This window comes from Hyperolius riggenbachi, chromosome 7, assembly GCF_040937935.1.
Source record: "Hyperolius riggenbachi isolate aHypRig1 chromosome 7, aHypRig1.pri, whole genome shotgun sequence".
In the NCBI taxonomy this organism is placed as follows: domain Eukaryota; kingdom Metazoa; phylum Chordata; class Amphibia; order Anura; family Hyperoliidae; genus Hyperolius; species Hyperolius riggenbachi.
Window position 1 is genome coordinate 49,811,063 of NC_090652.1, and position 27,987 is coordinate 49,839,049.

At 47.6% G+C, this 27,987-nt stretch overlaps 1 protein-coding gene across 1 annotated transcript in view; it reads right to left on the bottom strand.

Moving 5' to 3' along the window:
• Positions 1-450: 450 nt before the first annotated feature.
• Positions 451-27,987, bottom strand: part of LOC137524308 (serine protease 27-like) — a 33,072-nt gene continuing 5,535 nt past the window's right edge. The window contains exons 2-5 of the mRNA XM_068244023.1: positions 27,463-27,625; positions 12,301-12,575; positions 6,563-6,732; positions 451-2,843 (exon numbers count right to left, since the gene is read on the bottom strand). Of these exons, the coding sequence (XP_068100124.1) occupies positions 2,490-2,843; positions 6,563-6,732; positions 12,301-12,575; positions 27,463-27,625 (962 nt within the window). The 3' untranslated portion in view covers positions 451-2,489. The remainder of the gene's footprint in view (positions 2,844-6,562; positions 6,733-12,300; positions 12,576-27,462; positions 27,626-27,987) is intronic.

Below are 27,987 nucleotides of genomic sequence, written 5' to 3' on the forward strand. Positions count from 1 at the left end.
TCCATTCACTTCTATGAGAAATCGACCCAACAAAAAGGATCAGAAGGAATATTGGACATGTCGGAAACGTATCTATCGAATTCGAACCCATCTATCGAGCGGAAAAATGTATGGTGTATACCCAGCATAAAAGAGTGGACAGAATCTGGATGCACAGATATAAAGATGGATCCATCTGAAAATGGCGCCTGCGAATAATGGCGCACGGTGTTGCCGCTAATCTGTTTGCCGCTTATCGCTATTTAACGTTAAAGCCTTATTGTTATTTAACGGTAAAGCCTTATTGTTATTTAGCGTTAACACACAGAACCCTCTCTGTACCTATCCCTAACCCCTAAATCCCCCCTGTGGTGCCTAACCCTAACCACTCCCCTGGTGGTGCCTAACCCTAAGACCCCCCTGGTGGTGCCTAACCCTAACCACCCCCTGGTGGTGCCTAACCCTAAGACCACCCTGATGATGCCTAACCCTAAGACCCTACTGATGGTGCCTAACCCTAAGACTCCCCCCCAGTGGTGCCGAACCCTAACCTTGACAGTGTTACATTAAATCCATTCACCGTTTTGCAGTTAAATAACGTCTGCAGTTTGGCTTATGTAGGGCGCTATTGATAAATAACGTTACTGTGGGCAATAACGTCTGCTGTTTGGCAAATGAGCGGCACTATTGATAAATAACGTTAGTGTGTGTGCCACTATTGATAAATAACGTTAGTGTGTGTGCCACTATTGATAAATAACGTTAGTGTGTGCCGTTTTTCTTCTTTTTTCCCTGTGCGCCATTATTATGCAGTACTAACGATAAATAGCGATAAGCGTATCTTTTTAATGTGGCGCCATTTGTATGCATAGGCACTGTGCGCCATTATTCACTGATACCATAAAGATAGCTCAGGGTGGGAATATATGATGTCTATTGGCTGATATCTCATCCCTTTACACTCTGGATAACAATCAGTCTATTCATATAGCTTTTTTCCTCTGTGCACAAGCATGGACTGTAACTGCACCTGCGCAGTGCAGCTGCTCTTGTATGTGGATGAGAGAACAGCCATGAAGAAGAGAGTCTCAGCAAGCATCAGTGGGGTGGAGGAAAACCGAAGTCTCTGGATCATCCAGAAGCTCTCTTTTACGCAAATAAGTATTTAACTTTACTACTTCACTTAAGACATAACAACAGCGTTTTTTAGGTCATGCGTTTAATGAGTAAGAGTCCTTTGCAAGCTTTTGAAACATTTTTTTTTCTTCAGGCATGATAGAGCACTGGATTAGGGTACGGTTCTGTATCATGTCTAAAGAAGACACTTAAAGTTTCGAAAGCTTGCAAAGTACTCTTGTACAGTTAAAGAGACACTGAAGCGAATTTTTTTTTTTACGATATAATGATTTGTATGTGTAGTACAGCTAAGACATAAAACATTAGGAGCAGAGACCTAAATCTAATATTGTTTCCAGTACAGGAAGAGTTAAGAAACTCCAGTTGTTATCTATGCAAAAGAGCTTCTCTGCGCTCCACGACTTTCAAAGTCGCAGAGAGCTCTGTCTTCTGAAGCTTGTTATCTCAAGTGTCTGGCACTGTATTGTTGTTTTTCTGCAGAGAACAGTTCAAAAGTTCACTGGCCTGCTCTGTAAAATCATTTAGAAAGCTGAGTAGTGTGTGAACTGCAAATACGTTATAACAAAAACTATATAACGTTAAAATACAAATATGAGACTATTTTACTTGCTACTAATGTTCTAGTAATTACCCGTACTACACAACCAATTCATGATATTATAATTTTTTATTTTGCTTCAGTGTCTCTTTAGAAGTATCAGCTAGACAACTTTTGTTGTTATGTCTTTGGATTCTTGCCATGACTAACACCGGACCAGGACCACACACACAACCTACTTTACTGAAGTAATTTTAGGAAACATATTTGGACCGGTGAAAAATTGAGGCAATCACTGGCAATGACTGTTACAATGCACAGCACTGAAATAAATGTTCTTTTTCTGCAATAGTTGCAAAACTGGATCCAACATTTGGGACTTACAATCCCTGAAAGCAATCATATTGATTACTGTAAATTATAAACATTACGTTTGCAAAGTCATTTTCAGTTATAAAAATCCTTCATATAGCTATGCTTGCTGCAACTGGGCAGCTATCCATACAGGCTAAAGACCTCTGGAGCTTGTCATTTCCTGTTAGCGGAGATGAGGTCTTACATCTACTTCCTGTGAACTACAAACTCCTGCCTCTTCACATAGAGACGTTTGCTACATCAATGCTGGGAATTTGGGGGAAAAGTAGCCCAGCATCTTGTTCTTTTTATCTTCTATACTACATTGTTACAGTTGACTGACCTGCTGAGCAACTGAGTCAGCTTCCAGTACTATGTACATTGGCACCATAAAACGTCCTTGGAGGTCCACCAAGCATAGTTTTACTTGAGGTTGAAGCAAGAAGCTCATCACATGAATCTGCATTTTAGAAGAGAGCTTCTATAGATGGATCAGAAATGAGAAGATCACAACAGCAATGGTCATGGAGCAGAAATGTGAAGAAGATCCACTTGCTAGCAGAGCTCCAATCCCTGGAAAATCTGCATGAAGGGTTAAGTTCCCCGACTTGGTGCCGTTCAGAACTTGTGAAGTTGCATTGCTTTGAAGATCAGCTTTCCCTCCATCACTGTACTGGAGGGACGGTACATACTTCTGTAGCCAAGACAAGTAATTCTGGACTCTGGTGTAGACACCGGGACGTTCAGGATTAGCACAACCAATTCCCCAGCTGGTAACGCCAAGCTGCAGCCAGACACCGTCCACATTACATGCAAGTGAGCCACCAGAATCACCCTAAAGGATAAAAACATAATGTGAAGTTTTATCAATAAGAAGAATCATGCTATCCCAACAATACAACCATTGCAATGCCTCCAACCATTAGTCAGAGCAACTAAAAAAAAAATACAACAACTTTTTGTTCTTGTTAACATAACTAATATACTTACTGTATTTTTTGCACTATAAGACTTACTTTTTCTCCCTTAAAAGTGTGTGTGTGGGGGGGGGGGGGAGTCACTGCATTTTATAGTGCAAATGCAGGCACTTCCTGACTTGTGAATGCCTGCCAATGGGAGCCTCCAACCAGCCGCAATGTCGGGGACTCCCTGTACGGGGGGCACAAAGGGGTATAGAGGAGGACATAAAGGGGACAGAGGCTCACACATGGGGGATGCAGGGGGACAAAATGGGGACAGAGGAGGACATGACGGGGCATGAGGTATGAAGGGGGCATAATCCATAATCAACAAGCCTCTTCACCATGGATTCCCCAGGTTTAGGATATATATTTTTTCCCTGGATTTTGTTTTTTCGAAACCTAGGTGCGTCTTATGGTCAGGAGTGTCTTATAGCCTGAAAAATACGGTAAATTGAGTTGGGGAAATATCTAGGAAATAATTAGTGCTGAGCTGGGAGATTCTTGTGTGAAAATAAAATGACGAGACAAAGAATTATATTTATCCTCATACTCCTAAAAATACTTTAAAGTGAACCTCCGGACTTAAAATCTACTCCGCAGAACTGAAAAGGCTTGGTGTTTCCTTAACAGTTTCACAGCATCAGAACTTTGTATTTCTTACCAAAGCATCATTTTTAGCTGCATTTTTAGCTAAGCTCCACCCATCAAAGAAAACTGCCGGGCGGTTTTTCCCCGATGCTGTGCAAAGCATGATGGGATTTCCTATGTTGTTGTTCACGTTGCCTAGCAACTGGGAGGGGTGATCAGCACACAGGACAGTTGGAACTGTGTCTCATACTCCCTGTCACCTTCTTTCAACCAAAAAGATGGCTGCCCTCATGAAATCAAACATTTGCCTGTTCTTTTAAAACAGGGTGGGTAAGAGATTATATTACCCATCTTTTTTAATTAACATAAGTAATGTAACTTAATGACAGTATTTTTGTTTAGGCTGAAGTTCCTCTTTAAGTATCCCAGGGTTTTTTTTATATTTAAACATTTACATAGTAGGTTGAATGTTTTATTGTCTTTAATCATTGGCAGCCTATTAAGTGTAAGCAAAAGTGTGTTCCTGCGCTGCTGTAACACTTAATGGCAGTGAAGATGCTCCCAGGTGCTGCTCCAAGCGCTGGGTGGCTCCAGCAATCTGTGCAAGTGAAGAGAAGAAACAGGAGCGCCTCTCTGGTGCATTTACGTTTAATTAGAGAAATAAGCGCATTAAAATTACACTTACAGTGTGTAAGGACAGATACAGCGTGTCTCAAAGCCTGACGTTAGCTCCTCTCCTAGCTCTCTCGCTTGACCTGACGAAGCCGTGGTCAAACGCCGAAACGCGTCGTGACGTCAGACGGCATTGCGTGAGGAAGCCCCGCCCACCAGTCCTTCGCTCCACATCGCACCATCGTGCTTCTCGCTCTGGCCAAGCGAGAGAGCTAGGAGAGGAGCTGATGGCAGGCTTTGAGACACGCTGTATCTGTCCTTACACACTGTAAGTGTAATTTTAATGTGCTTATTTCTCTAATTAAACGTTAATGTACCAGAGAGGCGCTCCTGTTTCTTCTCTTCTCTAGCCTATTAAGTGTCCCAGAGTTAGAAAAAGGTCAACAGTTCATGTATTTTATCTCTCCCTGCCTTCAAAAGTTGTATTCTGCCAGGAAAACTTTTATGGCTGTAATTTGCTTATCAGGGATGTTTACTATATTTGCTACTTCCATGCCTAGAAATTAACTCTTTCAGGCAGCAAAATAAAACAAGTAAAACAGCCTGGTTATCAAAATGTTTTGTACTATACATGCACATGTTTATCTCATATATCACATATCGCCTCGGGTACACTTTAACCTCCTTGGCGGTATGAAAAATACCGCCAGGAGGGAGCGCAGCAGTTTTTTTTAAATTTTTTTTTTTTTAATCATGTAGCGAGCCGAGGGCTCGCTACATGATAGCCGCTGCTGAGCGGCATCCCCCCGCCCGCTTCGATCGCCTTCGGCGATCTCCGATCAGGAAATCCCGTTCATAGAACGGGATTTCCTGGAGGGCTTCCCCCGTCGCCATGGCGACGGGGCGGGATGATGTCACCGACGTCACTGACGTCGGGACGTCATTGGGAGTCCCGGGCCACCCCTCGGCGCTGCCTGGCACTGATTGGCCAGGCAGCGCTGGGGTCTTGGGGGGGTGGGCGCGCGCCGCAGCAAATAGCGGCGATCGGGCGGGGGCCGGCGGCGATCAGAGTGCTGGCGCAGCTAGCAAAGTGCTAGCTGCGTCCAGGAAAAAAAAAATTATGAAAATCGGCCCAGCAGGGCCTGAGCGGCACCCTCCGGCGGCTTACCCCGTGTCCAGCACGGGGTTACCGCTAAGGAGGTTAATACCTGGATAAACAATAGTATTTTGTGTTACAGCTCTATGGCAAGGGTACAGTGTAAGAAATAGTAATTTTTTTTCTGGGGGGAAAGGGGTATTGGATTGCTACATTTTAAGTGGAGGAGAGCTAATATGCAATGTCAGGGTGGGAGGGTAATATATTACTAGATAATGGTATTTTCAGATTCACACTTTCTTAGACAGGAGAAAACTACTACTGTATGAACAGAAAGCAGCTTTATCCCAAGATCACTTATTGATCTCTGCAATGGTAAGCTATACATCTGTGTATTCAGTCTATTGTCTTTTTTTTTTTAAAGAACAACTGTAGCGAGAGGTATGTGGAGGCTGCCACATTTAGTTCCTTTTAGGCAGGCAATACTAGTTGCCTGACTGTCCTGATGATCTTCTGCCTCTAATACTTGTAGCCATAGACCCTGAACAAGCATGCAGCAGATCAGATGTTTCTGACATTGTCAGATCTGACACAATTAGCCACATGCTTGTTTCTGGTGGTGTTCTGATGCTACTGCAGCCAAATAGATCAGCAGGGCTGCCAGGCTAGTGGTATTAATTAACGCAGGGGCGTAACAATAGACCCTGCAAGGGATGCAGCCGAAGGGGGGCCCAGAAGCCACAGGGGGCCCTGTCCTGAGACACTGACAACTAAGGGCAAGGAGAGAAAAAAAACTTTCTGCTCTCTGCACAATTGTTCTAATGACTGCATTTGCTCAACCACTGATGATAAATCATACAAAGTTTTGTAAACAAAGATTTGTAGACAGTCCTTATCCAGTGTGCCGGGGGGAGGGGGGCCCCATCCAATTTTGCAGGGGGGCCCAGTAATTTCTTGTTACGCCCCTGCACTACAGTTGTCCTTTAAGTATTTTTCTACTGAAAGGTAGGTAAATAAAATGCATTGAACGTTTAAACCACCTAGCTCAGTCATGGATAACCTTGGCACTCTAGCTGTGGTAGAACTACATGTCCCTACAAGTCCCATGAGGCATTGCACTACTCTAAGCATAACTCTGGGAGGCAGAGGCATGCTGGGATTTGTAGTTTTGTCACAGCTGGAGTGCCAAGGTTAGCCATCACTGACCTAGCTGAATCTGAGAATGTACAGAAATACTTGGAATGAGACCTTGTCACGATGTGATTAGCCACGTTGTGGCTGAGTATGCTCACCTACCTGACAGGCGTCTTTCTTTCCATCTTTATACCCGGCACAGAGCATGTCTGGCAGGATCAGGGTAAATGTTGTGCCGTAGCCCATACTATCCCGAAACATGGCTTCACATTTGCTGCTGTCAATCAAGGGAACCTCCACCTCCTGGAGGGTTTGAGGGTCTTCGAGGGGGACTGCAAGGGACAAAGACGGAGCACATGTAGTGACATATAGTAGAATGCAGTATATTATTTGGTATACACACTTTTACAGTTATTTCCCTGGTTTCAGCATCAGAAACCCTTCCTATAATTTATATATTGCTTTATGTTGGTAGGTAGCTCCACCCTCCCAATGATGCTTAGCCCAGGCTGTTTATCTATGCAGAATTCTCAAGCCAGTGTACTCTGGGAGGCCAGGCAATTATTTTTACTGGCTTCGGAATTCTCAGAAACAAACATTCAGCAGAAATGCACCTGACAGGACTTAGGATAACCATCTGTGATACATTTCTGAATGTAAATCAGGGTGAGTAAAGATTTTACAATGGGCACTAACTAAGTAATTTATACATTAATAAGTAATTTTATTCATGATGTTCTTTTCACTACAGTTCCTCTTTAATGTAAAACAATCACCTATGCACATCACACAAGCTAATAATAAATAATAATCTATACATCTGCACGGAGCAGGATCACCCACCAGGCAGCCCAGGCAGGTGCTTGGGGCCCAGTGGGTGTCAAGGGGCACACCTGCCACCTTCTCTGACCTCTTTCCACTTCAGTTAATCAAAAGGGGGGGGGGGCACAAAAACCACTACCTTACCTAGTGCCCCATTCACTTTTTTTTTCTTTTTTTAAACTGTTTAATCCCCCCCCCCCCCCCAAAAAAAAAGGTGACTGTATATTGTCAAGCACAACACCCATCTCTGAGCTGAGTGGCAGACCCTCCTGGCTCATTAGGTAAACCCGAATGAAAAAAGCCTCCAGCCTTTGCCAAAACTACAATATATTGTCTGCTGCAATGTTTAGAAATCTAATCTGGCCTTAATTATCCTTCTTAAGGGGCCCATACCCCTAACGATTTCCCCGCCAAAATACGGCCGTTTCGATCACAGTGATCGAAACGGCCGTGAAATCGCCGCGCACACCGTCGACTCCCGTCAATCCATCCGTGCGGAAGATTTTTCTCGAGTCAAGAGCGGGTCGGGAGTGCGTCGATAGCGGCGTTCGAATGCCCAACGACCGATGCAATACAACGGAGATACATTATCTGCTCCACCGGCGCGAGTCACCGCTGTCACCGATGTCACCTCCCGGCTGCCGGCTGGCATCTTCTCCCATCACCTTCCGCATCACGGCATCCGGCATAACTTCCTGTGTCACTGCAGTGACAGCGGAAGTACAAATAGAGGGCACTCTATTTTAACTTCCGCTGTCACTGGGGTGACAGAAAGTTATACGCGGATGCCGATGGGAGAAGATGCCGGGACCAGGCGGAGAAGAAGACAGCGGTGGACCAGGGGACTCGTGCCGGCCGGAATAGGTAATGTATGCAGGGGGGCGGCAGCAGCGGCAGCTCCACAGATTGGGATCGGTTTCAGGCTGAAATCGATTCACAATCTGTTTGCAGTAAAGGCGGCCATACGATCCCTCTCTGATCAGATTCGATCAGAGAGGGATCTATATTTTGGTCAAATCTGATGGCAAATCGACCAGTGTATGGCCACCTTAAGGCTCCCTGCACAAATCCAATTTGCGATTCCGTTTCCAATTCCGATGTGCAATTCCGATTTTCCCTGAATGAAATCAACAGAAAAACGCAGCAAAAAATGCAACATGCTGTAACGAATAAAAATCGGAATCGCATGTAAAAATTATTTAAAATCGGAATCGCATGCAGTGTGCAGAGAGCCATAGGCTCCCTGCACACTGCAAATCTGATTTGCGATTCCGCTTTTCAAAATCCGATTCCGATTTTCAAAATCCGATTCCGGTTTTCCTGAATGCTATCAACAGAAAAACGCAGAGAAAAACGCAGCATGCTGTAACGATTTAAAATCAGAAATCGGAATTGTATGTAAAAAAACGATGAAAAAATCAGAATCGAAATCTCATGCAGTGTGCAGGGAGCCTTACTGTGAAGGTCGCATGTCCACGTCTGGCTGACGATGGAACAAGCTTCACCATTAGCTGCCATAGCGGCTGCTATGGGCCCCGTAGCCATGATGTGCATGGCCAGTGGCGATATAGGGGTCCGCATCGGCCTAAGCGCAGAGTAGCGGGAGCAACAATTGACTCACCACTCCAGGCTCCACCGGCAATCTACAGTCTCCAGGTGTCCCCGTCTCCATGACTACAGCACCCAGGGCCGGATTTGTACTTTTTACCGCCCAAGGTCCACTAACACAAGCTGCCCCCTGACAACAGCATCCTAACCCCTTCCCTCCCCAACATGGCAGGGATTAGATTGTAGGCTCCTCTGAGGACAGTTAGTGAAGTGGCAGGGATTACATTATAAGCTCCTTTGTGGACAGTTAGTGACATGATGGCAGGCATTAGATTGTAAGCTCCTTGGTGAGAGATACATTCGTTGAGTGACGGGCAGCTCAGAGATCACTGTAAGAGCCTGTTCGCTGCCCCTTCATCCCCCGAGTGCCAGATCCGGCTGTTGCTAGCCGCCCTCAGCTATCTGCAAACACTGTGCAGCAGGTTGAATGTCTGGCAGGCTAACAGCTACTGTTGCCCACAGCCCCGCCTTCTTGCTTTCCTGGTGCACAAGGCCATAGCCTTTGTGGCCTTGCCTGAGATCCGGCCTTGACAGCACCCTCACTTGTCACTTTACGTGATGAGAGAGGGCACTCTAGCCATAGAGACGGGATGCCAGGAGAAGATAGATGGTTGGTGGAGCCTGGAGTGATGAGTCAGATGTTGTTCTCGCTGCCACTACTCTGCATTAGAGGGAGGGATGTAGTGTTGAGCCAAAATTTTCGTAATTTCGTGTTTCCTTAATTACGGATGCAAATTTTGCCACTATGAAACGAATTTGTAATTTTGTAATTGCCATGCAAACCGTAATTCAGAATTCCGTAAGCAAAATTTCTGGTTCGTAATTTCGTGTTTCGGTGCAAACTTGTGTTTAAAGAGACTCTGAAGTCTCTTTTTTTCCCTTATTTTCTCCTATCAGCCTGTTAAGGGTTAATGCCTAAGTGAAATCGCTGCATCCCCATGGCAGATGACATATTTATTACTGAGTATTAGCCCTGCAAAGCTCCCGGGCTCGCAAGGCTTCACTTCCTCAATGAGGCAGAACTTTAGGCTGTAGCTCTGCCTCCTCTGCAGTCAATCTCTACGGATCACCGCCTCTTCCCACCAGGCATGCTCAACTCCGAATTCGGGAGATACCCGGATAGTTCTGTCCGGATATCTCCCAGTAAAACTGTGCGGGAGGTGGGCGGGTTGGTCAATCTTACCTGTCTGACGTCTTCTTGCTCCGTCCCTCAGCGCCTCCCACGATGCGGTCCACGCGCATCATGTGACTCCAAACACTTTCTCCTTCAACCCGGAAGGAGGAAGTGTTTGGAGTCACGTGACCGAAGACGTCAGACAGGTAAGATTGACCCCCCCCCCCGCCAATCCCCCGCACAGCTTTACTGGGAGATATCCGGATAGAACTATCCAGGTATCTCCCGAATTCGGAGTTGAGCAAGCCTGCTCCCCACCCCTCTCAGTCTTCTTTCACAGGGAGGGGCGGGGAGGAGGCGGAGACCCGCAGAGATTGATTGCGGAGAGGCAGAGCTACAGCTCAAAGCTCAGCCTCTCCAGGAAGAGAAGCAGAAACGCTGGGCAGCATAATCTGCGACCTGCAAAGTTGTAGCACTTTGCAGGTTGCTTTCTAGGTAATAAATCACCCATCTGCCGTGGGGATGCGGTGATTTCACTTAGGCATTTACTCTTAACAGACTGAAATGAAAAAATCTGTGAAAAAAGAGACTTCAGAGTCTCTTTAACGCAAAATTTCGTAATTTCATGTTTTCTACAGAAACAAAGTTATTTTAGTTACAAATATGGACGTAATTTTGTTTCTAATAGTAATTATGCACATTTAGGTAATGACTAAATGCTGGAAAGTCACTTATTGATTGCAATTACTGATTGCAATTACTGATAATGCAAAGGCCCCTGCACGTGCTGTCACTTTAAATGTATCAGGAGGCTCTATCTGCAACCACTTCTAAGACAGGTGCTCTTTGCCATGGTGCACTTAGCGGTAATTTTGAGACACTTGGTTTTGGGCCTTGCAATATCTGATAGTGCAAAAGTCCCTGGACGTGCTGTTGCTTTAAGTGTATCAGGAGGCTCTATCTGCAGCCACTTCTAAGACAGGTGCTCTTTGTCAAGGTGCACTTAGTGGTCATGCATGCTGAGACACTTGGTTTTGGGCCTTGCATCATCTGATAGGGCTGGTGCACACCAGAGCGGTTCTGAAGCATTTTTTAAAACGATTGCAGGGGGAAAACCGCTTGGCTAATGAAAGTGGATGGGATGGTGCACACCAGAGCGGCTCGTTTTTCTACAAACGCAAACTCGGGGGCTGCAGCATTTTTTTAGATTTCTGAGGTGTTTCCGCCTCAATGTAAAGTATAGGAAAGTGGAAAATTGCTCTGAAAAACGCTAGATCAGGGAGGTTTTCCAGGCGTTTTTATTACAGAAGCTGTTCAGTAACAGCTTTACTGTAACAATATATGAAATCTGCTACACAAAAACGCTCCAAAAACCGCTAGGCATGTTTAGAAAACCTCTCTAAACATGCCTAGGTATCGCTCAGATTTTGAAAGGCTTTTTCCTTTTTTTCTGTAGCGTTTCAGCTCGCATTTTGCGGTTTTGTGAAGCGTTTTTGGTATAGTAGATTTCATATATTGTTACAGTAAAGCTGTTACTGAACAGCTTCTGTAACAAAAACGCCTGCAAAACCGCTCTGAACTGCCGTTTTTCAGAGCGGTTTGCGTTTTTCCTATACTTTACATTGGATGCAGAAACGCCTCCGCAATCCAAAAAATGCCTCACCCCGGGAGTATGCATTTCTGCAAAACGCCTCCCGCTCTGGTGTGAACCACCCCATTCAGATACATTGACCAAGCGTATCTGCAGCCGCAAGCGGCTGCAAAAACGCCAAAGAGCCCGCTCGGTGTGCACCAGCCCTCAAATCTGCCTCAAAAACCCCGAGCGTTTTGCAGATCTGCTAGAGAATTTTGGTGTGCCCTGGGCCATAATGCAAAGGTAACTGCAAGTGCTGTCGCTTTAAATGTATCAGGAGGCTCTGGACTGGAACACAATTTTGAGAACGGACGAATTTCCGAAATTCTGATTTGTTTGTGTTACGTAAACGATCGTAATTACAAAAAACGATCGTAATTTTGAAATTCCCCATAAACGCGAAATTTTGCGTAAATTCGTGAAATTTTGATTACGGCCATAATCGTAATTAGGTCATTACGTTCATCACTAGAGGGGGGTACATGTGGCTACCAATCAAAAGTTTGCTATAGGTTCCCTTTGTTTTTATTTACACCCCTGACACACTTTCCAACTCAATCTACAGAGGGCAGGAAGTTATCTACAGAGCACTGGCAAGCATGACTCATGGAAAGGTGCTTTGCTTCTATATGTCACTTATATTCACTTCTCAGCTGGATTACTATTAGAGATGGCCTTGTTTAATTGTTGGATTAGTTTGGCTTTTATCAAAATTATGCTTACCCGTCTCTTCAGTGTTGCCCCAGCCTGTAGCCGAGCACAAGGTTCCCTCAGGAAGGTGGACCTTCTGGGATGGGAGGCTGATAGGAAGGATGTAGGTGGTGAATTCAACGAGTTCACTCAGCTCGATCAAGGCAATGTCACCACTAGATCCTTCCACGATGAAGTCAGGATGGATAATTATCTTTTTCACATCTCTGGATTCTACTTGGGAAGCGTTGAGGTCAGTGAGCTGATATACTCCAAGGTACACCTTATAGGTAGAAGGATCCATGGACCTGTACAAGGTAGAGAGAGGGTCGATCAGTGGCAGCCTACAGAATGACATGGAACATGCAGGGGACAATACAGACACTAATATCACATTCCATTGTGGGCCGTAATTTGCCCCTGCGTAGTGCATCTGTGCTCGTACATTGTTCAGAGAGTCCCAGCCCAGCATAAGATGTTCCCCCAGGAGACCGGGGAAGCCTCTGGACCAGCCTTTCTCAACCTTTTTACCCCGGAGGAACGTCGCAAATAACTTTTGGATCTCAAGGAACCCCTGCAAACAATTTTTGGCCTCAAGGAACCCCTGCATTTATTTTGCAGGAGGCATGGTCTTTAAAAGTAGGTGAGGCTGCTAATTTCACTACCTCCTATTACCCTGCTACTCATTATACTGTGCGCATTATTATTCTGATCCCCAATTTAGTGCTTCTATTTCCAGTACCCCCTATTATAATGTGTTCTATTATACTTCCCTCACAATGGGGTAAAATGCCAGGGAACGCCTGCAGAGTCCTCATGGAAGCCTGGTTGAGAAAGCCTGCTCTGGGCCGTCCAGAGTACTATAAAAAGATCATTTTTTAATAAACTTTTTGTAGTATATTAAATACTACAAATAAAAATTGGATATTTGTTTAGAACTCCACCTCAGGAGGGGTTAATGGCTGCAATACTGTATGCAGTGCAGTCATTAACCCCCTCCTGGTCCCCAAGTACAGCAATTAACTTTGCTAGGTAGACTTATACTTGAGTCAATAACAAATTCAAGCTCAAGAGGGTTGAATATTGGTGTCAACTTATACACGAGGTCGACTTGTATTCAAGTATATACAGGATTGGTAATTATAGTGCAATAAGTTATGAGTTAGTTTGTGCCAACACATTTCCATTGAGTACATTTTATTTGGGCTCCGTGCAGTTCGGCGCAGGGTGAAACAAATGACGACTCTCCCTGCTGCCGCTAAACTCCCCGACGGTGCTAAATACTATTCCCCCTCTGAGTTGTAGCAACTCAGAGGGATATGTAATTTGTGTAAGTCTGTGATATGTAAGTCTGGCAACCACCGTAGCCCCGAATTACCGTTATACGCCCCACGCAGTATAGCACTGCTGCCACCCATGACTGCGCCCAACTGCAACGCTCATCGCTGCATGCTGAAATAACCTACTTGAACTTCCATTCTTTTCTACAAATCTGTAGTATACTGCCATCTAGTGGTTTATCCTTGGTATACCTAAATATAAATTGAATATACTCTATTTTTCATTCATATTTCTGCCATTTTGGGAACTTTAATACGTATGAGGATCATTTTCGCTTCTCCATATTTCTGCAAACATTTCTATGTATTTCTAATCATAACAAAATCAGAAACTTGTCTGAACCTCCAATCTGAATAGACACACAAATATACCGGGTCACAATAAAAACTATAATGTTTATTCCAAAACATTCAATAGATTAAAGTGATCAGATCTAGAACTTTTTCACTACATTCCAGAGAGTGGAGAAGTCATAGACAGTGGTGCTCAGCAGAGCTCGAATATTCGAGTAGTTCGAATATTCGAGCTCTTTTTCAGCTATTCGAGCTCGGTATTCGAGCTCCGAATAGCTGGAGCTATTCGAATGGGCTATCCGAGTACACTCGAATAGCCCATTCACTATTCGAGCTATTCGAGCCACCCGGCGCTATTCGAGCTCGGTACCGAGCTCGAATAGCGTCATAGCCCAGATTGATGTCCTTAGAGCCAATCAGAGGGCTCCCAGGCCCTCTGACGGCAGCCAATCACAGAGGGGGACCCTGGCCAGCCCCTACCCTATAAATAGCGGCCGCCATGTTCGGTTTTTCCATGCTTGCCTGAGACTTGTACAGAGAGAGAGTTGCTCCTTTGTGCTTTGGCTTAGCAAGTGCTCTATTGTGGTCATTTACCTAGCGTTTTTGCTCACCTACACCTGCCATATACACCTATATTGTTGTTAGTTAGATAGACATTGTATTTTAGTTAGTAGCTTGTGTGTTACATTAGAGAACTGCAGGCAGCTGCTGCAAGCTTACAGGTTTAGGCCTCAGGGGGGCCTTGCCTCTGTGGGCAGCTGTCCTCTGTTTATTTCTCTCATATTCTATACCAGTATTTCTGCTGTCCTTTACTAATAGTATTGTAGTTATACTGTACTAGGAGTAGGACACTCACTGACTGTCACTGTTTATAGGCTACTAGCTAGCTCCTGCGTGTGTGCACTCACTCACTGTCTGTGTGTACACACACTCTATTTCCTTCTCATTACTGTTTGATTATTGTTAGTTGTACTTACTTACTACTTACTCTTACTGTACCCGTAGGGACACTCACTGTCACTGTTCATATAGGCTACTACTACCTCCTGCGTGTGCGCACTCACTGTCTGAGTGTACACACACAACACACACTCTATTTCCTTCTGATCGCTGATTGATTATTGTAATTAGTTAGTTCTACTTACTGTTACTACTTGTACTTACTCACTCTTACTGTACTAGGAGTCTAGGACACTGAGTCACTGTGTTCATAGGCTACTAGCTCCTGCCTGCGTGCACTCACTGTCTGAGTGTACACACACCCACACTCCATTTCCTTCTGATCGCTGATTGATTATTGTAATTAGTTAGTTCTACTTACTGGTGTTACTACTTACTCTTACTGTACTAGGAGTCTAGGACACTCAGTCACTGTGTTCATAGGCTACTAGCTCCTGCCTGCGTGCACTCACTGTCTGAGTGTTCACACACCCACACTCCATTTCCTTCTGATCGCTGATTGATTATTGTAATTAGTTAGTTCTTCTTACTGTTACTACTTACTCTTACTGTACTAGGAGTCTAGGACACTCAGTCACTGTGTTCATAGGCTACTAGCTCCTGCGTGCGTGCACTCACTGTCTGAGTGTACACACACCCACACTCCATTTCCTTCTGATCGCTGATTGATTATTGTAATTAGTTAGTTCTACTTACTGTTATTACTTACTCTTACTGTACTAGGAGTCTAGGACACTCAGTCACTGTGTTCATAGGCTACTAGCTGCTGCGTGCGTGCACTCACTGTCTGAGTGTACACACACCCACACTCCATTTCCTTCTGATCGCTAATTGATTATTGTAATTAGTTAGTTCTTCTTACTGTTACTACTTACTCTTACTGTACTAGGAGTCTAGGACACTCAGTCACTGTGTTCATAGGCTACTAGCTCCTGCGTGCGTGCACTCACTGTCTGAGTGTACACACACCCACACTCCATTTCCTTCTGATCGCTGATTGATTATTGTAATTATTTAGTTCTACTTACTGTTATTACTTACTCTTACTGTACTAGGAGTCTAGGACACTCAGTCACTGTGTTCATAGGCTACTAGCTCCTGCGTGCGTGCACTCACTGTCTGAGTGTACACACACCCACACTCCATTTCCTTCTGATCGCTGATTGATTATTGTAATTAGTTAGTTCTACTTACTGTTATTACTTACTCTTACTGTACTAGGAGTCTAGGACACTCAGTCACTGTGTTCATAGGCTACTAGCTCCTGCGTGCGTGCACTCACTGTCTGAGTGTACACACACCCACACTCCATTTCCTTCTGATCGCTGATTGATTATTGTAATTAGTTAGTTCTACTTACTGTTATTACTTACTCTTACTGTACTAGGAGTCTAGGACACTCAGTCACTGTGTTCATAGGCTACTAGCTCCTGCGTGCGTGCACTCAGTGTCTGAGTGTACACACACCCACACTCCATTTCCTTCTGATCGCTGATTGATTATTGTAATTAGTTAGTTCTTCTTACTGTTACTACTTACTCTTACTGTACTAGGAGTCTAGGACACTCAGTCACTGTGTTCATAGGCTACTAGCTCCTGCGTGCGTGCACTCACTGTCTGAGTGTACACACACCCACACTCCATTTCCTTCTGATCGCTGATTGATTATTGTAATTAGTTAGTTCTTCTTACTGCTACTACTTACTCTTACTGTACTAGGAGTCTAGGACACTCAGTCACTGTGTTCATAGGCTACTAGCTCCTGCCTGCGTGCACTCACTGTCTGAGTGTACACACACTAAATTTACTTGTGATTACTACTGATTATTGTAACTGCTAGTTGTACTTCCTGACTGTTACTACTTACTTACTGTACTAGGGGACACTCACTCAGTCACCTCACCAACCAACCCACTCCATTAAAGTACCCCACTTTTCACCCGCCCTTTTAAAAAACTTTTGTCTATACGCCCAAAACATTGAAGATGTCTGGAAGTGGCAGCCAGCGCGGTTTGGGCAAGGGGAAGGGCAGCAAGGGAATCAGGAGGAGAGGGAGCAGCATTGTGGCAAGCCGCGGCCGCGGGCGCGCCACCATGCACAGTTCCGCAGCAGCAGCAGCAGCGTCAGTGGCTAACATTCCTCCCATAGCCACTGGCCGTGGACGCCTTGGGCGCCGCCCAGCAGGAGCATCTGCAACTCACGCTGCAGAGACACAGCAGCAGCAGCGTGTAGCACCTGCTCCGATTTTCCTCCAGCCGGGTCGGAAACGTCCCATTGAGGAAAAGGATGCAGACACTGTGGTGCAACTCATGACGGAGGATGAGCAGCCCGCCATCAGCTCTGCATCCGAGGCCTCCACCCTCACCACCACCACCACCACCACCCCTGTTCGCAGCAGCCGCCCAGCAGGGTCTGGGGAGGAGGCCAGTTCACCGTCAGTCGCCGACCTCTCATTCAGCACTCTTTTGACCCCAGGCATGATGAGTCAATTGTCTGCTGTTGTTGGCGATTTTGAGGAGGAGATGCTGATGGGCACTTTGGGGGATGAGGGATTGGACAGCAAGACTGTGGCGACAGTCAAGCAGCCCATCCATGCATCAGGAGAGGAGTTTGGGGGGTCATCATCCCAGCAGGACATGTTTGAGGAGGGGGAGGATGATGTTGATGACCCGGTGACAGACAGAGACTGGGTGCCACCACCTCCAGGGGATGTCGTCCTCAGCAGCTCGGAGGAGGAGGAGGATGCGCTTGTGGGCCTTGCAAGGAGGCGCATCATTGCAAGCATTGGCAGCGACCCACAGCCTGCTGGTGTCTCAGGCTCAGCAGCAGCAGCAGCAGCATCAGCCAGTACCACCACCAGCCGCACCCAAGCCCCCCCCCCAACCACCACAGGGAGACAGGCAGCAGCGCTTCCATGCCGTAGGGGGATGTTTCTGTCACCAATCTGGCGCTTTTTCACCATGCCCACTGTGTACAGCAAGTACGCCACTTGCAACCACTGTCAGCGGAAGTTGAGCAGAGGTGCAGACCCCTTAAAGTTCAGCACCAGCTCGCTGATCAACCACCTTGCGGCTAAACATTTCCACCAGCATGAGGAGTTCCAGAGGCTGAAGGCATCTGGTGCTGGCAGTGGCACCACACCCATCACTGCACAGCCTTCAGCAGCAGCAACAGCAGCCACCCGCCCTCCTGCTCCTCCAGCAGCACCAGCAGGAGTGCGGAAACGCACTGCTCCTCCCCCCTCTGCAACTCCTGCCGCCGACACTGAGGCCTGTTCTGGCAGCCAGTCCTCAGTGGCCTCCTCCGCTGTGTCTGGTGATTCCCGTGTCAGCAAAAGGCCACGCCAGAGCCTTTTGAGCGAGTCCTTCCAGGGGGTGGTTAGGGCTCTGCCTCCCAGCAGCCGTCGCGTGCGGCAGCTGAACGGCTTGCTGGCACGGGCCATGTGCTCCCAACTCCTGCCGTACACGCTCGTGCAGGAGGGGAGCGACATGCGGGCGCTGCTTGCTTGTGCAGCCCCAGACTGGCAGCTCCCCAGCAGACACTTTTTCTCCCGCAAGGCCATTCCAGCACTGCACCGCTTTGTGATGGCCAATGTGGAGCGAGGGCTGGAGCACGCGGTTGGTGAAAGGGTCCACGTCACCATGGACTCCTGGAGCAGCCGCTTCGGGACAGGCCGCTACCTGTCCTTCACTGTCCACTGGGTCAGCTTGGTGGAAGGGGGTGAGGATGGGAGAGCAGCAGCGGGCACAGCAGCAGCAGCAGCAGCAACACAGTGGGTGGTGCCACCCCGCAGGGTCAGGGGAACTGCAGCGGGTTCCTCCGATCCTCTGCCATCCTCCGCCACACCTGGCCAAACCCCCCGCCTCAGCAGCAGCGTGAAGGCCCGCCACTGCCAAGCGCTGCTGCACTTGGTCAGCCTTGGCAAGACCAAGCTGACGGCAGCCCACGTGTTGGCCAAACTCCAGGAGCAGGAGAGGATTTGGCTGACCCCCAGAGGCCTCAGAGTCGGAGAGGTGGTGTCCGACAATGGGGCCAATCTGGTTGCTGCCATAGACAGGGGAAACCTGACCCACATCCCCTGTCTTGCCCACGTGCTGAACCTGGTGGTGCAGAAGTTCCTGCGCACCTACCAGGGGATGGGCGAACTGCTGGAAACGGCAAGGAATGTTGTGCGTCACTTCCGGCGCTCGGCTGCAGCCTGTGCGAGCCTGGAAGACGTGCAAAAGGAGCTGGATCTGCCACGCCATCGGCTGATCATTGACGTTCCGACTCGCTGGAACTCCACCCTGGCGATGTTGGAGCGTCTGGTTGAACAGAGGCACGCTGTCAACCAGTACCTTGCCCTGGCCACTGTTTCCGCAGCTCGGAGAAGGGACAAGACCAGCAACATCCCGTCCATCGTCCCCGATGATGACTGGAGGCACATGCAGCAGGTGTGCTTTGTGCTGGCTCCCTTCCTGCAGGCCACAAACATGGTGAGCAGGGACCATGCTATGGTCTGCGAGTGGGTGCCCCTGGTTTCTCTGCTGAACAGGGCCCTCGATGGTTTGCTGGAACAGGGAGCGGCAGCCTTGGACCAGCAGGAGCGGCAACCAGCTGCGCAGTCCACCTCTGAGGGGGAGGAGGAGGAGGACTTGGTGGAGGTCCCTGACCTGGCTGCTGATGAGGGGGATCAGCACAGCGCAGCTGAGTTGGTGCGGGGGTGGAGAGAGGATGAGGCGGCAGAGGAGGAGGATGAGGACAGCACTGACGTCGATGTGCCAGCAGACGTGGCCCGCCTCTTCCCAATGGCAGCGCACATGCTGGCGTGCCTGCGCAGGGACCCCAGGGTGATCCAGATGAAGCAGAGGGAGGACATCTGGATCAGCATGATGTTGGACCCACGCCTCAAGGGGAAGTTGAGCCAGTTCCTGCCGCCTGCAGGAGGAGACCCAGCGCAACAAATAAGGAGCTTGCAGCAGGCCCTTGTTGAGCGCTTGGAGGAAGCCTTCCCCCAGCCTTCCACCCCCACTGTCCAGCAGCCAGCACAGAGGCAGCAGCAGGTGCCTGCATCCAGCAGCAGCAAGCGCCCCACAGACCTGCTGTCTCTCAGCCACGAGCTCTACAGGACTGTAGAGGCTCCGGCAGCAGTGACTAGAGAGGAGATGCATGCAGCAGCATCCTCCTCCGGTCACAGCCAGCGCCTGACCCGCATGGTGGCTGACTACATGGGGTCGTACAGCGGGCTTGACAGCGATGCCCCTGTTGATCCCATGGAGTATTGGGTCAAGCGCATGGAGATCTGGAGCGAGCTAGCGCAGTACGCCCTGGAAGTGCTGTCCTGCCCCCCTTCCAGCGTGCTGTCCGAGCGCTGCTTCAGTGCAGCTGGTGGCGTGGTCACCGAGAAACGCTCACGTCTGTCTCACAAGTCTGTGGACAGACTGACGTTTCTCAAGATGAACCAGGCGTGGGTGGAAGGCGAGTTCCTGGCCCCTGTTGTCGGCGAGAGGGGGACATGAACTGGCTGCCGGAACCATCGTTAATGTGCCTTACCACCCTTTACCACCTCCTGGCTCCTGCTCACTAAGCCAGCCTGGTTCACTTTGACTATTACGTCGCCTGCAGCCACACATTTTACACCTACAGTGGGCTGCTGTGTACTGCCCTTCTGCTGTCTGTCTGTGTTTCCCACTGCCAGGGTACACAGAATGACCTTCTTCTGCTGCCACTCTGCCACCAGCTATTACGTCAAACAATAGCTATATTGGTTGCAAAACCGAAACCAAACAAACCATTAAAAAAAAAAAAGGTTTAATTTTTCTGAGGTGCCCGGGTTGAAAACTGTGTTGTTCCAGTTGTGTATTGGACACAATGTGGGCTGCACGACCGCTGTCTGGGACCTCCTGTTGTGTTTATTTACGGCCCTGGTATCACCGCTAGGTACCAGGGCTATTATGTCACGCTGCCTACCTGCTGCCACACTCACACTGCTCCTCCATACCTCCTCCTGCTGCTGCTGCTGCTGTCTGTCTGTGTTTCCCACTGCCAGGGTACACAGATGATTTACCTTCTGCTGCCACTCTGCCACCAGCTATTACGTCAAACAATAGCTGCTCGCCTACTCCTCCATTCCTCCTCCTGCTGCTGCTGTCTGTCTGTGTTTCCCACTGCCAGGGTACACAGAATTACCTTCTTCTGCTGCCACTCTGCCACCAGCTATTACGTCCAAAAATAGCTAAATTGGTTGTAAAACCAAAAACCAAAAAACCATTAAAAAAAAAAAAAGGTTTAATTTTTCTGAGGTGCCCGGGTTGAAAACTGTGTTGTCCCAGTTGTGTATTGGACACAATGTGGGCTGCACGACCGCTGTCTGGGACCTCCTGTTGTGTTTATTTACGGCCCTGGTATCACCGCTAGGTACCAGGGCTATTATGTCACGCTGCCTACCTGCTGCCACACTCACACTACTCCTCCATTCCTCCTGCTGCTGCTGTCTGTCTGTGTTTCCCACTGCCAGGGTACACAGAATTACCTTCTGCTGCCACACTGCCACCAGCTATTACGTCAAACAATAGCTGCTCACATAATTACTCTCCTCCATTCCTCCTCCTGCTGCTGCTGCTGTCTGTCTGTGTTTCCCACCGCCAGGGTACACAGATTTACCTTCTGCTGCCACTCTGCCACCAGCTATTACGTCAAAAAATAGCTATATATCTGTGTAATTGGTTGTAAAACCAAAACTACAAAACCATTACAAAAAAAGGTTTAATTTTTCTGAGGTGCCCGGGTTGAAAACTGTGTTGTCCCAGTTGTGTATTGGACACAATGTGGGCTGCACGACCGCTGTCTGGGACCTCCTGTTGTGTTTATTTACAGCCATGGTATCACCGCTAGGTACCAGGGCTATTATGTCACGCTGCCTGCCTCATTGACTGCATGCTGCCACACACTCATCCTCCTCCTCCTGCTGCTAAATTTACCTCCTGCTGTCTGTGTGTTTCCACTGCCAGGGAGCACATACAATGGCGCTTCCAACATGCGTGCGCCACCAGCTATTTGTTGTTACGCTCAAAAATAGCTGCATTTCTTTAAAAAAAAAAAATGAAAAGAGAAATAAGTGACGAAGAAGACGATATAGAAGAAGATGAAGATGAAGAAGATGAAGAAGAAGAAGAAGAAGATGAAGAAGATGAATAAGAAGAAGAAGAAGAAGATGAAGAAGATGAAGAAGAAGATGAAGAAGATGAAGATGAAGAAGATGAAGAAGAAGATGAAGAAGATGAAGAAGAAGATGAAGAAGAAGAAGAAGAAGAAGAAGAAGAAGATGAAGAAGATGAAGATGAAGAAGATAAAGAAGAAGATGAAGAAGATGAAGATGAAGAAGATGAAGAAGATGAAGAAGAAGATGAAGAAGATGAAGATGAAGAAGATGAAGAAGATGAAGATGAAGAAGATGAAGATGAAGAAGATGAAGAAGAAGAAGAAGAAGATGAAGAAGAAGAAGAAGATATAGAAGAAGAAGAAGAAGATATAGAAGATAAAGAAGAAGAAGAAGAAGAAGTATATACAGTACTGAACAAAATTCTGGACACAACTTCTCTTTTCACCTTTTTTTTTTTTTAAAGGAACATCCCCACATAATCACTTGCTGTTGTCACTTGGAAAAAAATATGTTTCTTGCATCATTAACCCTCAAAACAAGTGTTGGGAAGCTATTTAAGGCCAATTCGAATAGTCAGCTCGAATAATGAGCTCGAATACCGACTCGAATAGTGAGCTCGAAGTCCGAGGTCGAATCGAATAGTAAAATTTATTCGACTCGAATATTCGACTGACCTCGAATAATTTACTATTCGAATTCGACCAAACTCGAATTTTAAAAAGGGGTATTTGAGCACCACTAGTCATAGATTACACATTGCAGAGTTCTGAGAGATAATAATAGATTTGCGACTGATGCATCCATCACTTTTTGACCATAGGGATAGGAACACACTAGGCAGAATCGCATATGGGCATATGCGATTCTGCCTAGTGTGTTCCCACCCTCAATGCTTTCTGTGTAATTGTCATGCTAAAATAGTACTTTGTTCCACAGACCAAAGCAAAGGTTTCAATAATAAGTGATGATCGATTCCTAATCTTTGTCAATAAAGCTAAACCGATACTATGATCAATGGCGGATCAGTGAATAATGGCGCACAGTGCCTATGCATACAAATGGCGCCGCATTAAAAACATACGCTTATCGCTATTTATCGTTAGTACTGCATAATAATGGCGCACAGGGAAAAAAGAAGAAAAACGGCGCACAGTAACGTTATTTATCAATAGTGGCACACACTAACGTTATTTATCAATAGTGCCGTTCATTTGCCAAACAGCAGACGTTATTGCGCACAGTAACGTTATTTATCAATAGCACCCTACATAAGCCAAACTGCAGAAGTTATTTAACTGCAAAACGGTGAATGGATTTAATGTAACACTGTCAAGGTTAGGGTTAGGCACCACTGGGGGGGAGTCTTAGGGTTAGGCACCACCAGGGAGGTCATAGGGTTAGGCACCACCAGGGGGGTCTTAGGGTTAGGCACCACCAGGTGGTGATTAGGGTTAGGCACCACCAGGGGGTGATTAGGGTTAGGCACCACCAGGGGGTGATTAGGGTTAGGCACCACCAGGGGGTGATTAGGGTTAGGCACCACCAGGGGGATGGTTAGGATTAGGCACCACCAGGGGGGTGGTTAGGGTTAGGCACCACGAGGGGGGTGGTTAGGGTTAGGCACCACCAGGGGGGTGGTTAGGGTTAGGCACCACGAGGGGGGTGGTTAGGGTTAGGCACCACCAGGGGGGTGGTTAGAATTAGGCACCACGAGGGGGGTGGTTAGGGTTAGGCACCACGAGGGGGGTGGTTAGGGTTAGGCACCACCAGGGGGGTGGTTAGGGTTAGGCACCACGAGGGGGGTGGTTAGGGTTAGGCACCACCAGGGGGGTGGTTAGGGTTAGGCACCACGAGGGGGGTGGTTAGGGTTAGGCACCACGAGGGGGGTGGTTAGGGTTAGGCACCACCAGGGGGGTGGTTAGGGTTAGGCACCACGAGGGGGGTGGTTAGGGTTAGGCACCACCAGGGGGGTGGTTAGGGTTAGGCACCACCAGGGGGGTGGTTAGGGTTAGGCACCACCAGGGGGGTGGTTAGGATTAGGCACCACCAGGGGGGTGGTTAGGGTTAGGCACCACGAGGGGGGGTGGTTAGGGTTAGGCACCACCAGGGGGGTGGTTAGGGTTAGGCACCACGAGGGGGGTGGTTAGGGTTAGGCACCACCAGGGGGGTGGTTAGGATTAGGCACCACCAGGGGGGTGGTTAGGGTTAGGCACCACGAGGGGGGTGGTTAGGGTTAGGTACCACGAGGGGGGTGGTTAGGGTTAGGCACCACCAGGGGGGTGGTTAGGGTTAGGCACCACGAGGGGGGTGGTTAGGGTTAGGCACCACCAGGGGGGTGGTTAGGGTTAGGCACCACGAGGGGGGTGGTTAGGGTTAGGCACCACCAGGGGGGTGGTTAGGATTAGGCACCACCAGGGGGGTGGTTAGGGTTAGGCACCACAAGGGGGGTGGTTAGGGTTAGGCCCCACCAGGGGGGTGGTTAGGGTTAGGCACCACGAGGGGGGTGGTTAGGGTTAGGCACCACCAGGGGGGTGGTTAGGGTTAGGCACCACTGGGGGGGTTTAGGGGTTAGGGATAGGTACAGGGAGGGTTCTGTGTGTTAACGTTAAATAACAATAAGGCTTTAACGTTCAATAGCAATAAGCGGCAAACGGATTAGCGGCAACACGATGCATCCGATCAATGGATCCTCTTGTAAAATGTTTAGCATTTGTTATATTTGGCAGGACATAGCAGACTTTTGTGTCTTTAGCCTTTACTTATCTATATGATGCTGCTATTTTCTCTGTGGTTTGTGCTACATTTTGGCTATACTGTAAACACAGTGAATATAAAAGGTGGGAAAACAAAACTAAAAAAAAAATCTTCAAAGTGAACTGGGGATGAGAGTTACATGGAGGCTGCCATATTTATTTCCTTGTAAGCAATACCAGTTGCCTAGCTGTCCTGCTCATCCTCTGCCTCTATACTTCCAGCCATAGCCCCTGAACAAGCATGCAGCAGATCAGGTGTTTCTGACATTACTGTCAGATCCGAAAAGATTAGCTGCATGCTTGTTTCTGGTGATATTCCGCCACTACTGCAGCCAAGTAGATCAGCAGGGCTGCCAGGTAACTGGGATTGTTTAAAAGGAAATGCATCCATATCACCTTCACTTTAAAGGTAAAACAAATAAGTTGATTGATTGAGACAGATGTTGGAAATGTAAAGTGGAGCAAAAAGGAAACAGTCCAATAAGGCACACACACACACATCCAATTTTTATTGGCTAATGATTTGGCCAATTTGTAGTATGAGGCTGCATTCACAGTGGGACATTGCAGAGCTGCATTATAAAGTCTATGGGGCGTTCACAGTGTGATGTTAGCATTGCATTGTAATGTGTAGCGTTGTGGTAACTCACTGCTTGCAGTGCATTACCTCTAACTGCACACGTTACCAGGTACAGGGTGGCATACTTTTCATTACCTGCATGCTTTCCTGTACCTAGTACTGTATGCGATGGTAATGCAGCGTTATTGTGCGTTACCACCTTTTTTTTGCATTGCATTGTAATGCTGTGTTGTCACTTTAACGTCACATTACAATGCAATGTCCCACTGTGAATAAGCCCTCAAGGCTGACAGATTGTTCTGGTAAGCTCTCATACTACATGGAAGTGGTCAAATTGGCCAGTGTTTGGCCAATCAAAATTGAATGTATGTATGCACCCTGAGATGGTCAATGGGATGCCAATCATTTAAAATGCATGACAATCTCTGTTATGAACAGGGGCGGTTGGCCCATGACGCCAAGTAAGGCAGCTTCCTCAGGCGGCATGGGCCCTAGGAGCGGAATTTCGACCACTCCCCGCCAGTCCCCTTCCCTCCGTGAGACCTGTGATGGAGAGGAGGAGTCAGAGACAGAGACGATAGTTGAGGAAGCGGCCGCCAGCTGTGTCTGCAGGTACTAGGAGCGGTGGCCGCAGTGGGGAGGGGGACGGGCAAGGGAGAAGGCACATGCTGGGGCAACCAGTGGTGTAGTTAAGGAGCTGTGGGCCCCGATGCAAGTTTTACAATGGGGCCCCCCAAGCATTCTATAAATAACACTTGATACGACGCACCAAAACCTGCCAATGGCAACTACAGTGTCAGAGTTGCAAGATTAATGATTACCACTATTCAAAGTATCTATAGAAGTGATTACTATGAGCAGGGCAGTTTCTAGGCTAAAATGCACCTAGGGCAAGGATGTAAAAGTTGGGCCCCCCCACCCGCAGAGCCAGGTATAGGTGCCCACAGTATAGGTTAGCCAGGTCTAGTTGCACTCAGTATAGGTCCCCACAGCATAGGTAGCCAGGAATAGGTACCCCAGTATAGGTAGCCAGTTATAGGTCCCCCCAGTATAGGTAGCCAGGTATAGGTGCCTGCCCCAGTATAGGTAGCCAGTATAGTTGCCCCCAGTATAGGTTAGATAGGCAGGCACCCCCGGATAGGTTGGATAGGTAGGTGCCCCCAGTACAGGTTATCTAGGTGGGTGCCTCTGATATAGGTAGCCAGAATAGTTGCCCCCAGCATAGGTTAGATAGGTAGGTGCCCCTAGTATAGGTTAGTTAGGTAGGTGCCTTCAATATAGGTAGCCAGTATAGTTGCCACCAGTATAAGCTAGGTAGGTAGGTGCCCTCAATACAGTTTAGATAAGTAGGTGCCCCCAGCATAGGTTAGATAGGTAGCTTCCCCCCAGTATAGGTTAGATTAGGTAGGTGCCCCCCCAGTATAGGTTAGATGGGTAGCTGCCCCCAGTATAGGTTAGATAGGTAGCTGCCCCCCAGTATAGGTTAGATAGGTAGCTGCCCCCCAGTATAGGTTAGATAGGTAGCTGCCCCCCGTAATGGGTTAGATTAGGTAGGTGCCCCCCCAGTATAGGTTAGATGGGTAACTGCCCCCAGTATAGGTTAGATAGGTAGCTGCCCCCCGGTATAAGTTAGATAGGTAGCTGCCCCCCAGTATACGTTAGATAGGTAGCTGCCCCCTAGTATAGGTTAGATTAGGTAGGTGCCCCCCCCCCCCAGTATAGGTTAGATGGGTAGCTGCCCCCAGTATAGGTTAGATAGGTAGCTGCCCCCCCCCCAGTATAGGTTAGATTGGTAGCTGCCCCCCAGTATAGGTTAGATAGGTAGCTGCCCCCCAGTATAGATTAGATTAGGTAGGTGCCCCCCAGTATAGGTTAGATAGGTAGCTGCCCCCCAGTATAGGTTAGATCAGGTAGCTGCCCCCCAGTATAAGTTAGATTACACACATTCTCAGAAAATTAGCATAGTTTTTGCATCAACTCAAAATTATTTTCATCTTATTGAATGCCTCTAACAGTTATCATTGCACTTGTTCAAGCCCAAAGATGGAGAAGCTACTGTAAATGGAGCATGAGATGGAAGTGAGGTACAGGCCAGGGTATGGCAGGGATAAATGGATAAGTACTTACATCTCAAAGCAATGGGCAGCCAGCAACACCCAGGACTTATCGATCAGTGACCCTCCACAAGGGTAACGGTCGCCTTCTTGTATGATGACCTGCCATGGCCACTGCCCTTTCTCGGAGTTCTCTCCTCCCACAATCCTATCTTGTATTAATGGATGTCCACAGACTGAAAAATAAAAAATATTAAAACATTAACGATTTATTTTTGTAAACGTGGCAAAAAAATGTATAGTAAACAAAATGATTAGGGCCCAGACACACACCGGAGAGCGTTTTGAGGGTCATTTTTGTGGACATTAAAATCATGGTAAGATTGCACCAAAATAGCCACGATCGTGATTTTTTGCAATTTTACCGCTATCGGACCGTTTTTTTTCAAGACTGAAGATGACCCACAAAATGCCCAGTGCTAAGTCAGGGCACTGAATAATTTTACCAGTATAGCTGCAGGTTTGAAGGGAACTCAAAATCCTAAGGGCAAATTCAGATGGGGAAATGGAGCCTACTGATTTGCAAGCATGGAAAAAA